This window comes from Chanodichthys erythropterus, chromosome 12 (assembly GCF_024489055.1).
Source record: "Chanodichthys erythropterus isolate Z2021 chromosome 12, ASM2448905v1, whole genome shotgun sequence".
In the NCBI taxonomy this organism is placed as follows: Eukaryota; Metazoa; Chordata; class Actinopteri; order Cypriniformes; family Xenocyprididae; genus Chanodichthys; species Chanodichthys erythropterus.
The window spans coordinates 16,735,787-16,748,278 of NC_090232.1; the positions used below are offsets into that span (position 1 = coordinate 16,735,787).

Sequence of the window (12,492 nt, forward strand, 5' to 3'; positions counted from 1 at the left end):
CTTTAGTCACATGAACTGTTTTTAGTAGCTTCCTGGGCATCTGAAAGTGTTAATTGTCTTGCTGGCAATGGAGGCCTCACTGAGCCAACAGATTTTATCAAAAATATCTTAATTTGTGTTCTGAAGATGAACGAAGGTCTTACGGGTATGAAACGACATGAGGGTGAGTAATTAATGACAGAATTTTTATTTTTGGGTGAACTAACCCTTGAATTAGACTGCGATCAGGCCAGCTTGATATTTACCTGTCAAGAAGAAGCAAAGCAAGCTTTTGGTGTTTTCAGGCTATGTTCATATTCGAGAACCACAAACAAACAAAAAAAAACCTATTCATTTTCAACAGTGTAGGTATGTTCACACCATGTCATAATTACCTTAATTACGAAATTGTCACTTATAAAAAAAGCATTAACTGGGACAGCCGATTTGTACCATGTGATCCTGTCAGTTGCTCCAGTTCGCAAGACTAACTTGAACAAGATACGAAATTTGTGTGGGGAAATCTTTCACCCTCAAGCTAAATTTCTGATCACGCAGATTCCTTCTGAAACTCGATTCCAATCATAAAAATTCACTGAACAATGATAAACATGACCACACTTTAAGCCATTGTCGGCAGATGAGAAATGGTGAACATTCACACCTTTTATTCTGAAGGACATGTCCTCACTTACGTACATCATGAAATAATATAACAACTGAATAGTAGACATTTTAATGGTCCTCACTGTCATTAAAAAATTAACTTATATATTGGCTTATAAATTGGCCAAATTTATGGTTGGGTTAGGAGATAAAAAATATTAAAATGATATAAAATCTATGCAATGTCCTCAGTAATATAGTGAAACAAATGTGAGAGTGTGTTTAGAAGCTGCTCTTGTAGGATCATTCCACAGATCTGCAAATGACTAAACAGGGTCTTACAGTTCCATTATTTATCTAAACCACAGGAATATTGATAATAATCACAATGTGGCAGTGGCATTATGTCGCTCACACAGACTCAAGAGTGTCTATTTGCTTAATGCTGAAAAAACTGAGAGAACTTTGCTATGACTTGGCTGAATACATAAACCATGTTGCTTGGTTCTCTAATACCCATTTAGCTAGCAGTATGGCTACTACACTAATGTGATTTCTTAATTACTGTATATAACACCAGTCTAAAGCTCTTGTGGCTATTAAAACTAGGATTTATGTTTCCATAAAGCACTTTTCATCTTCAATTCCTTTCAAACTTTAATCTTCACTTCATCTTAAAACAAAGTGCGCTCTTTTTCAAGGAGTACCTAATGTCTATGTGATGTACTGAGAACAGTGAGAACTGAACATTTTCAAAAAATAAAATAAAACAGTACTGTACTGATCATTTCAGTTTTTAGTGTCATATCATTTATATTACAGATTATGTTCTTGGTCCATTTTATTCAAAATAAAAACAGTAATTGTGTATGAGTGATTGATCAATTTAGGTGAATGACAGTTGGACCTCCAGATCTGCTCAGACAATGCAACACACGATTAATAATCTTCATTTTTAGTAAAGTAACTTAAAAAAGAATGGACATAGTATCAAGAGGATGATACATAATTAAGCAGCTTCCTAAATAAGTTAGGAGTTTCAATCTTATTTTCTTAATTATCTCTTTGTAAGAGTCTATATATAGACTAGAATTGCACTTTTTTGGTTTAAGCTCTCATATTGAAGCAACATACCTAAACACAATACACAGATACAGACAAACACAGACAGTAACACACACAAACAGAGCGAAGGCACTATTCTGTGGATGCTGGTTCTGGGGCTGGCTTGACCGTGGTTCTGCTGGTCTGGATGTGTGAGACCTGAAGAACAGGCAACAGCAGCTGGAATGCATTATGGATGTAGGTAGTGCTATTACAACCCTGGGGAAACAAGACACAGTGCAGTGATGAAGGGTCGTCATTATCATCATCAAATCCCATATAGCTGTCTAATCATTTGTAAGCTGTGCATTAAAGAATCATATTCAGTTTTACCTCCAGCATCACACTGTCCACTAGAGGATTTACTTCTTCTGCCTTTCTCTGATTCTATAGGGACAAAAATAAAGAGAAAAAAAACAGAAGGATGTTCATTTTAAACTTCAGGAGAAAAAAAAAATGTATAGTACAGTATAGACATTTTTGGCACAAAACCCACTGGAGCAAAATACCTGGAGTTAAGTGCTGAATTACAGTGTCATTTTAATATTTATATTTAGATATATTTTTAAAAAGATTTTCTTTTAAATTTTAAGTTTTAGTAACATTTTGTGCTATTGTCAGTTTTTTTTATTTCTTTTTAGCTTTAATTAGATTTTGTTTTAGTCGTCGTAATTTGATTAAACGTTTAGTTTTTAAGTTGAATTTTTCCATATCATTTTTAATAGACTGAATATGCTACGTGTTTTACTTCCATAATGTGATGCATTTCAAATATCAAATTCAAATTTACAAAATAACAGGGTTACACTAGAGTTATAAATGTATGTGCTGGAAACACATGCAGAATGAATCTACTATCCAATTTTCCAGAGCAACTACTCCTACTGTGTTGTGATTTAATTTCATTGCCACAAACTTTTGTTTGCTCTGTAAATTTTGCTGTGCAGTGCCAGAGTAGAAACAGCATTTTCAACATGTTTTATCTGACAGGAATTAATTGGATCTTGAAATATCTCGGTATGAGAAGTGATTGGAAGCAAGGGGCTGAAAAATAAGGGTATGAATTAAAGGCAACCAAAGTCTGAAAGGGTTAGTTCACCCAAAAATGAAATTTCTGTCATTAATTCTTCACCCTCATGTCATTCCAAACCCGTAAGACCTTCATTCATCTTTGGAACACAAATTAAGATATTTTGATTAAATCTGAGTTTTTTATACTCCATTGAAAGGAACGAAATGACCACATTCAATGTCCAGAAAAGTAGTAAAAACAGTTAAAACAAACAAAGTGCCTACAGTGGTTCAAACTTAATGATATAAAGCGACGAGAATACTTTTTGTGTGCAAAAACAAAACAATTTGTCCTCTGCCCTGTCAGTCTGTTAAGCAGTTTTTACTACTTTTCTGGACACTGAATGTGGTAATTTCGTTGCTTGGAGGATAAAAAAACCTCTTGGATTTCATCAAAATATTTTAATTTGAGTTTCAAAGATGAATGGTCTTACGAGTTTGGAACGACATGAGGGTGAGTAATTAATGACAGAAATTCCATTTTTGGTGAACTCTTTAACCGAAAAGGAAAGTTATTACAGAAGTGGAGCTATTAGTTATAATATTTTGAAGTTTCTTTGCGATGACATCCACTGATGAATAATTTAAAATAAGACCAGCAACATGCATTAGGGTCAGTCAGACTCACCCCTACAGCCAGTAATGTGTCCGAAAACTTTCGGGCCAGGCATCCAACCTCCTTACACATGGCACTGGTTAACCTGGGTATACACAACAGTCACTAAACAGCAAAAAGGACATTTCTAATAACGTCTTATGGAAATGGCTGAGGAACTCACCTGACCAGTATACTGGCCTGTTGGCAGGCTGGCTTCTCCAGCTCTTGTCCGTGTAAAATCAGCTCAGCCACTTTGTGTAGCTGTTCTATACTACGAGCGGTAACCTCAGCAAGACTGCCCACTGATGACAGATACACCTTCTACATACACAAACATACACATTTAAATGAAGGTTTATATGTGTCTTTTTGAAAGAAAGTAATACTTTTATTCAGCAAGGATGCATTAAATTGATAAAGTGACAGAAAGACATTTATAATGTTACAAAATATTTATATTTCAAATAAATGCTATTCAAAATTCTATTCATCAAGGAATCCTGAAAATAAAAATGTATTCACAGTTTCCACAAAAAATATAAAAAAAAATAGTTCACCCAAAAATTAACATTTTGTCATCATTTACTCACCCTCATCTTGTTCTTTCTTCTGGTGAACACAAAAGACATTTTAAAGATGTTGGTAATCAAACGACTTGATGGTTGCCATTGACTTCCATAGTAGGAAAAAAAATACTATGGAAGTCACTGGAAACTGTCAACTGTCTGGTTACCAACATTCTTCAGAATATCTTCTTTTCTGTTCAACAGAAGAATGAAACTCATACAGGTTTGGAACAACAAGAGTGAGTTAACGATAACAAAATTAAGGGCCGGTTCACACAGAATGCGTTTTCAAGTTAAAAATGTGAGACGCAGGTGAGAACAAAAAAAAAAAAAGCATCAACTACATGACAGCTGGCAGCCCTGTTGGCAATCATGTCATGACTAACAGCTGTGATTGCGATTGAGTTTGCGGGTGTGGGAGTATGGAAGCGACCTTAAAGGGTTAGTTCACCCAAAAATGAAAATAATGTAATTTATTACTCACCCTCATGCCGTTCCACACCCGTAAGACCTTCATTAATCTTCGGAACACAAATTAAGATATTTTTGATGAAATCCAATGACTCAGTGAGGCCTCCATAGGGAGCAATGACATTTCCTCTCTCAAGATCCATAAAGGCACTAAAAACATTTAGATTTAAATCAGTTAATGTGAGTACAGTGGTTCAATATTAATATTATAAAGCGATAAGAATATTTTTGGTGCACCAAAAAAACAAAATAACGACTTATTTAGTGATGGCCGATTTCAAAACACTGCTTCAGGAAGCTTCAGAGCATAAATGAATCAGCGTATCGAAACCATTGCCAAACTGCTGAAATCACGTGACTTTGGCACTCCGAACAGCTGATTCGACACGCTGATTCATAACCTGCAAAGCTTCAGGAAGCAGTGTTTTGAAATCGGCCATCACTATATAAGTTGTTATTTTGTGTTTTTTTTGGCACACCAAAAATATTCTCATTGCTTTATAATATTAATATTGAACCACTGTACTCACATGGACTGATTTAAATATGTTTTTAGTACCTTTATGGATCTTAAGAGAGGAAGTGTCATTGCTCCCTATGAAGGCCTCACTGAGCCATCGGATTTCAACTAAAATATCTTAATTTGTGTTCCTAAGATTAACGAAGGTCTTACGGGTGTGGAACGGCATGAGGGTGAATAATAAATTACAGAATTTTCATTTTTTGGTGAACTAACCCTTTAATACCGCGGCTCCACCTTAGCATCACTTCTGCGCAGACTCGGGCCCCGAATTATGTAACCAGATACAACCGTTTCTGGGATATTCTGGCTTAATTTTTCTATAGTGGAAGGAAGTGGAAACACCTTGTCCATCTTTTTTTTTTTACAGTCTATGAGAAAAACAATGGAAAAAAAATTCTCTGTGGACGGCCCTTATGTATGTGTATATGCATACAGTATATATAGTTCAGACTCAACAACACATTCAAAACATTTCTCACCTCAACAGTATCCGAGTTTACGTCTTTTGTATTATTTTTCTTGTCCTCTCCCTCTTCTCCCTTCTCTTTCTTTTCTTCTTCTTCTTTTTGTTCTCCCTTTTCTGGAGCGGTGCAAGGGGTGGAGCACTCTTCCTTTAATTCCTCCGTTACATTCTTGACAACTTCCTGTGATTGTTCCACTTCTCGCACCCAATCATGAGCTTTTATACGGGCCTGCAAAGCACACGGTTTGATTATTGTTTGTGCTTGTGTTTGTGTGTTGGAGAGAGAGTAATTATGTTGCATGTGGCAAATTCAAGAGTGTGAGTAAGTGTGGCTGTACTTTGTTCAGTTTGTCTGGAGTTGCAGCGACGTGGAGCTCAAAGAGTAGCTCGGTAAGAACACTGACAAACTCCTCTCCATCGGCAGCTGAAACACACAGATCGCATACATTTAATACCCAAGGGCAAAAATGAGGAGGACTGAAATATTTATAGTGCTCTGACTAAGTTGTGTCATTTCAAATCAATGTTTGTTCACTTGTGGGATGGTGATTTCAACCAGAATTAGAGATTCTAATCATTTCACAGCCTTAAGGGCTGTTCACACCAAGAAGGTTAATTAAATTTGCGTCTGCACCAACGAACGATAACAGTCTGTTTATTCTAAGATCACGATCATTGAGTCTAATCTAACAGTGAATTTAGCTGACAAAGTCAATATAGTGGAATAAAAAAAAAACAACGCCTAGTCTTTTTCATGCAACTTCAAAAGGAACAAGACAATGTTGTCAAAACCAGCGCTGGATACCTGAGGTAACTGAATGTTACACTGTTTGCTAGCCTGATATAATAAATTAAATTAAAATTTTAAATGCGCCAGCTCTTAAAATTAGAATGGATTCTGATTGGCTGTCATTGTTTTATCATTCAACAGATGGAAAAAAAAATCATTCTGAATGTCATCCCAACAATATAGTTTCTCATTATAGCTGTGGTGTGGACAGTGCTATTCTTTTATATTTAGAAAGTTTTTTAGAAATATATCTTTATAGTTATCGTTCTTGGTGTCAACAGGCCTTTAATAATTATGTAGATTATACAATTTATCATTTTAACTCAAAATCTGTGACTGGATTTAACATTTAAAAGTGTGAACTTGATCATTTAACCTGATTAATATCCATTAATGCAAAAACTGTAATACAGATTTTTCCCGCACAGGATCTTGATTGTGGTCTGGATTTGTTCACACCAGATTGTGATCTGGATTTGTATCATTATGTTTTGGCATTTGAAGACTCACAGAGACGAGTGGAACAATGAATTTGTGAATTAAGATCACCGTTTTCCTCTGAGGCGGCATCAGCTTCCTCCTCCTCACGATTGATGAAGATCTCTTTAATCGCAATCAGCTCCTTCTTCAGAACTTCCAAATCTTCCTCTTCCAAAGAGGACAAGAATTCCTGCACCTGAAATAGAGAGAAACACAGCTCATTTCAGTTTGTTTTTGGATATTAACAGGTGTGGGTGAATGTACAGTATGTGGTGTGTGTTTAATACTTACCCTTCCTTCACTTTCATTGGAAAGTATCTCCAGTGCCTCGAGATGAGACAAGCCTTGGTAATCATCAAACAAGATACCGTAGTGGGCTGTTGGTTCTGTGACCATCTGACTGCTCAGTCTCTCTCGCTCCTTTTCCTTTGCTTCTTTTAACATCTGCAGACAGACACAACATAAGCACGTACATTCGGCAAGTGTCAAACATATACTGAAAATATGGCAGGATTTTCCCACAAACCCACTGTTTAAGTCAACAACAAGTCTACAACTAACAGGGTGGTTTTGCTCAATATGGTATGGTCTCCATGTTACACTAATAATAGTAGTAAGGCTTTCCTCTGTGTACACATATCCTTACAAGTACAATTTTGCCCCCCCGCCAACCAGGTTGTAGGCACCCATTGACGTGACAATATTCACAATATAGCATAGCCTCTGTCCTGTAAATTATTGAAAGTAACATTAGGCTGGGGTTTTACATCATGGTGAGAAACATTTGAGCATTTGTTGGCTATCTTACCTGAGACAGAGAGACAGTTCTCTGCATCAGTATTTTAGTCTTTTTAAAGCCTGGATCACTCTCTGCCAAGACATTCATGGTCTTCTTTCCAATGAACTCCAAAGCATCAAGACCTCCCGTTATTACTGACTTTCCCTGATAAAGCAAGAGGGAGAAAAAATGGTCTAAGTGCATGAAAATGTGTCTAAGATGGAGGGACAAGAAAGATTAATTCATCTTCTTGGGTGATCACAAGTTGTCAGCCGCAACTCATGGTATCTCAAATGCATCTCCATATTTCATCAAGCGTAGGGTCTGATTTTGTTACATGTCAGTGATCACGGAAAAGTCATGTTAAGACTAATGAAGTGTGCTATACTTGTGCGGACTCACAGTGATCTGAACAGCGCTGCTGATGGTTGACAGTACTCCTCTGTGCACCTCCTCTGAATGAACATGTTCTGCAATCTCTGTCCCAGAATGCTCATGGACCTCTTCTGCCTCCTCACATGATGAGCTCTGACGAATTCGGAACGCCACACCTGCTTTTTCTTTTACAGAGCTTAACCCTTGACCTAAGGACAATCAAAAGATGGAAGAACATTATTAAACTCTGAGTGCATTAACTCTGCAAGGCCTGATGCACAGAACAGATATTGACAAATAATCTGATTTATTGTCCCGATAGCTTACATTCTCTATAATACCTACTAAAACACATTAGGCTAGGCTTTTTTTTAGTATTATGCCTCACATGTGTTTTAATATGAATGCTATTTACTGTAAAATGACATAATTTTGCATGTTCTTGTTTTGTATACAGTTAGTAAATTAAAATAATACAAAGTAGGATTTGCTGCCAGTTATGAAATAAAAGGAAAAATTTGTATATAGTAATGCACTTTAAATCACTTCATTTTGGCTTCACCGACTGCCCTCCACAAATACCAAAATTAATAATCTGAGACTAGAATGCAAAAAAAAAGATGATATATTAGACACAACCGTTCAAAAGTTTTTTCTTTTAAGAAATTAATAATTTTATTCAGCAAGGATGCATTAACTTGATCAAAAGTGACAGTAAAGACATTTATGTTACAAAACATTTCAATTTCAAATAAACGCTGAACCTTTGATTCAAAAATGTTTCTAGAAGAATATTAAGCAGCACAACTGTTTTTAACATTGATAATATTATTACATGTTTCTTGAGCACCAAATCAGCATATTTGAATGATTTCTGAAGGATCATGTGACATGATGTTACTGATGAAAATTCAGCTTTGCCATCACAAGAATAAATTACATTTTAAAATATATTAAAATAGAAAACCATTATTTTAAATTGTAATAATATTTCACAATTTTTCACTGTATTTTTTATAAAATTAAATGCAGCCTTAGTGAGCATATGAGGAACTGTGGAAGGATTGATCTACTGTAAGTTTGTTTGTTTATTAAAGGTGTCCTAGAATTAAAAATTGAATTTAACTTGGCATAGTTGAATAACAACAGTCAGGATCATTAATATGTATGCCCCCAATATTTGCATATGCCAGCCCATGTTCAAGGCATTACACAAGGGCAGGACGTCTGGATCTGTGCACAGCTGAATCATCAGACTAGGTAAGCAAGCAAGAACAACAGCGAAAAATGTCAGATGGAGCAATAATAACTGACATGATCCATGATATCATGATATTTTTAGTGATATTTGTAAATTGTCTTTCTAAATGTTTCGTTAGCATGTTGCTAATGTACTGTTAAATGTGTTTTAAAGTTACCATCGTTTCTTACTGTATTCACGGAGACAAGAGCCGTCATTATTTTCATTATTAAACACTTGCAGTCTGTATAATTCATAAACACAACTTCATTCTTTATAAATCTCTCCAACAGTGTGTAATGTTAGCTTTAGCCACGGAGCACAGCCTCAAACTCATTCAGAATCAAATGTAAACATCCAAATAAACACTGTAGTTACGCGATTAGACATGCTACATGACGAACACTTTGTAAAGATCCATTTTGAGGGTTATATTAGCTGTTTGAACTGTGTTTATGCTGTTTAAGGCAAGCGCGAGCTCAGGGGGCGGGGAGCACGAGAATTTAAAGGGGCCACAGCCTGAATCGGCGCATATTTAATGATGTCCCAAAATAGGCAGTTAAAAAAATGAATTAAAAAAATCTATGGGATATTTTGAGCTGAAACTTCACAGACACATTCAGGGGACACCTTAGACTTATATTACATCTTCTGAAAACACGTTCTACGGCAGCTTTAAGTTTTTACGCCATGTTAGCAGCATGGCTATTTACATGGCAAAAAAGGTCAGTATCATCCATAAAATTTACATTATATAAAGCATTTCAACTTAACATAGGATAGAAAATCTAAAATACATTCAGGTGGTACATTTTCAAATATTCCATGTTTCTGAATAAAAGCGTTTTCTAGCAGCATCATAAAAATTACAATTCAACAGAATATGCTTAATAGTCAAAGGAACTTTACATGAAAGGATCTACTGTAAGATTAACTATGGCAACCTCACTGTAGTGACAGGTTGCTATGGCGACTTACCCACAGTGGATGTAGCAGTAGTCAGAAGTGACTTCCCCCAGGAGCCCCAACTACTCCAGCCTTTAGGTTTAGACTCATCCAGGGGCTAACAAGCATCCACGCAGCCGATGGATACATTCACAAAATACACACAAAAAATCATGTTATGGATTTGGTATCATGGCGCAAAATATTATTTTGACCAAACACAGCTCAACACTATTAAATGTACCTCTGTTTCCTGTGCTTCCTCCTGTGTAACATCTGGGTCCAAGCTCACTGATTCCACACATTCAGGCACCTCACCTTCAGGGTTTTCTTCTGATTGGTGTACCTGCTTCTCTTCAGTACCTTTGGCTGTGCCGTGCTCTTCCGCAGCCGCATTTGTTGGGTCAGGGGTCGATGTGTTTAGTGAAAGCTGTGATAAAGACGGGACCTCATCTGTACTGACTGCAGCTATGGGGGCAGTTTCATCAGAGGCAGTTGTGTGGAGGGAAGGGGGAGATTTTGCAGTGAGGTCTTCCACAGTCTCATCTTGCGACATGGTTCTCTGATAAAACCAGACAGACAAACAAACAAAGTGTAATGAGAGGCCATGTAAGCAGCTGGAAGATGATTGGCTGTACATGACAACAAAGTAACTTCTGACTCAACGCTGAGATAGCTGAGCTCTGATTAAGTGTGCAAAATACCTGGAAATTTATCAATAACAGCACCACAAGCACAGTGAAAAGAAAAATGCTGATTCTCTTGTGAAATGTCACGTCACATTATAAAATATGATGTTTAGAGACTAATTTCTCAAACATGCAGATTGTCGTGGTGCATAGAAAATATACTGGGTATTATTTAGGAGACTAATGCTAATGGGTTGCTCATATAATTTGTATAATAATTTGGAATCATTCCTAAAATGTTTGAATATAATTTGATAACTGATATGTTTTTATTTATCTAGTAGGGTTCTTATTTGGTTCTTAGTGGATTGTTTTTTAGTCCTTTGCTTCCAAATTATGCCAGGAATTCCATTAGCACTCCTTTTGGATATTTTAACTAGGGATTTCGTTTTCATTGAGAAAGATCCAGTCAGGTTGGTCAAGTAGAGTACACAATGATACTATAGTTTCAAACATCATGTAAATACACACACACACACACACGCGCGCGCGCGCGTACATGAAAGGCTTATAATTCGGTCAAATCATATTTTGTTTTTTATCAAATTATGTCGACAGGTTTGTGTTACGGTTAGGTTCAGGATTTGGGTTTATTATTATAGTGAAAACAATATATGTGTGTGTGAAAAGAAAAGCAAACACACACACACACACACACACACACACACGCGCGCGCGCACACACACACACACACACACAACCAGCGCTGTCCCTGAATGGTGCCGCACTGTCAAGCGCCTTTGTTTGATGCGGATTGCGGCGCCATCTAGCGGTTGTTTTCTACACGTACAAGCAACATTCAAACTTTAGTTTGTAAATAGAGGTCCAGTAGGCTAAATGAATAAGCAGATTGTATATAAAGCAGATTATAAACCACAGGTTACACATTACAGTTTTTATATTAAACAAATATGCATGCAGTTTTATGATACCTCCAAGGCTGTATTTCTGCTAGCTAAAATCAAACGCCCATGTTTGATTTTAAATCGTTTATTCGTCTCCCTATTATTTGTCTTTTTTATTGTGCCATAATTATTTAAAGGATGTTTAAGCATTTCAAATACACTCTGCGAGCGCTTCAAAAGCGACAGCAGAAGCTAATTTAACTTAAATAACAACCAAAAGAATAACAACAAACGCGAAATATGGAAGTACTCTATAAAGATTAGCATAACGCTAAAATGCAAGATACGCACATGCAAAATTAACGTATGTATTAAATCTTCTGAAATAAAGTTAATTCATGGAGTCATCCCTTCTTACCAGTTCTGCTGACAGTCGCGCTCGCGCAAAACCCTTCCGCTCGAGCTCGCGCCACGTCGGCAGCAGGGTCGCGTGTGGCTGTGGCCGGTGACGTCACCTGAACGTTTGGCACTCTGTAGACAGGGAAACAGATACGTGACAATATTTCAGTAACATGTCGCGTAAACATTGCAGTAAAATGGTGTGTAGTACTAACTCCTGTTTGGGACAGACAGAGTGAGATAACGTTATTGATCTGTGTGATCTCGGCTTTTTAAGGTGGTGATGCGTTGGTTTTACGGATGGGAAAACTGGGAATGTGAAGAAATGAGATAACTGAATCGTTAGAAAAAGTTTTCCTGTCACTGAGAAAATACTCAAGTCACTGTAAATCTGTTTATAATGATAAACCATTGATAACGATTACATTTACGTTCTACCTTAACATTTTGTGAGTTGTTGTATGTAGCTATATTTTCCCACTTGGCTCGTTGGTCTAGGGGTATGATTCTCGCTTAGGGTGCGAGAGGTCCCGGGTTCAAATCCCGGACGAGCCCTTTCTTTTGATGTAT

General features: G+C 36.7%; 1 protein-coding gene and 1 non-coding gene across 4 annotated transcripts; one reads left to right on the forward strand and one right to left on the reverse strand.

The window, feature by feature from the left end:
• Nucleotides 1-134: 134 nt before the first annotated feature.
• Nucleotides 135-12,156, reverse strand: fam114a1 (family with sequence similarity 114 member A1). Of its 3 annotated transcripts, XM_067402894.1 has the most exons (14): nt 12,138-12,156; nt 11,942-12,054; nt 10,234-10,551; nt 10,023-10,107; nt 7,832-8,013; nt 7,460-7,594; nt 6,943-7,095; nt 6,682-6,847; nt 5,720-5,805; nt 5,398-5,610; nt 3,540-3,679; nt 3,389-3,461; nt 2,023-2,076; nt 135-1,908 (listed from the first exon to the last, which is right to left on the reverse strand). In XM_067402894.1, the coding sequence occupies exons 3-14, from the start codon at nt 10,543-10,545 to the stop codon at nt 1,783-1,785; spliced, it is 1,725 nt and encodes a 574-aa protein (XP_067258995.1). In that variant the 5' UTR covers nt 10,546-10,551; nt 11,942-12,054; nt 12,138-12,156; the 3' UTR covers nt 135-1,782. The 3 variants fall into 3 exon arrangements, with proteins under 3 accessions (XP_067258995.1, XP_067258996.1, XP_067258998.1); XM_067402895.1 differs by lacking the exon at nt 12,138-12,156 and having other exon boundaries at nt 11,942-12,072; XM_067402897.1 differs by lacking the exon at nt 12,138-12,156 and having other exon boundaries at nt 6,721-6,847.
• Nucleotides 12,157-12,405: 249 nt separating this feature from the next.
• Nucleotides 12,406-12,477, forward strand: trnap-agg (transfer RNA proline (anticodon AGG)). The gene has a single exon. It is a non-coding gene; the product is annotated as a tRNA-Pro (tRNA).
• The last annotated feature ends 15 nt before the right edge of the window (nt 12,478-12,492 follow it).

Excerpts from the sequence above, each read along its gene's own strand:
- fam114a1 (XM_067402894.1), bottom strand. The coding sequence starts at position 10,545 with ATGTCGCAAGATGAGACTGTGGAAGACCTCACTGCAAAATCTCCCCCT. Across the intron at positions 5,611-5,719 it reads CTCCAGACAAACTGAACAAA|GCCCGTATAAAAGCTCATGA; the intron begins GTACAGCCACAC and ends TGTGCTTTGCAG. Across the intron at positions 2,077-3,388 it reads ACACATTACTGGCTGTAGGG|AATCAGAGAAAGGCAGAAGA; the intron begins GTGAGTCTGACT and ends TTGTCCCTATAG.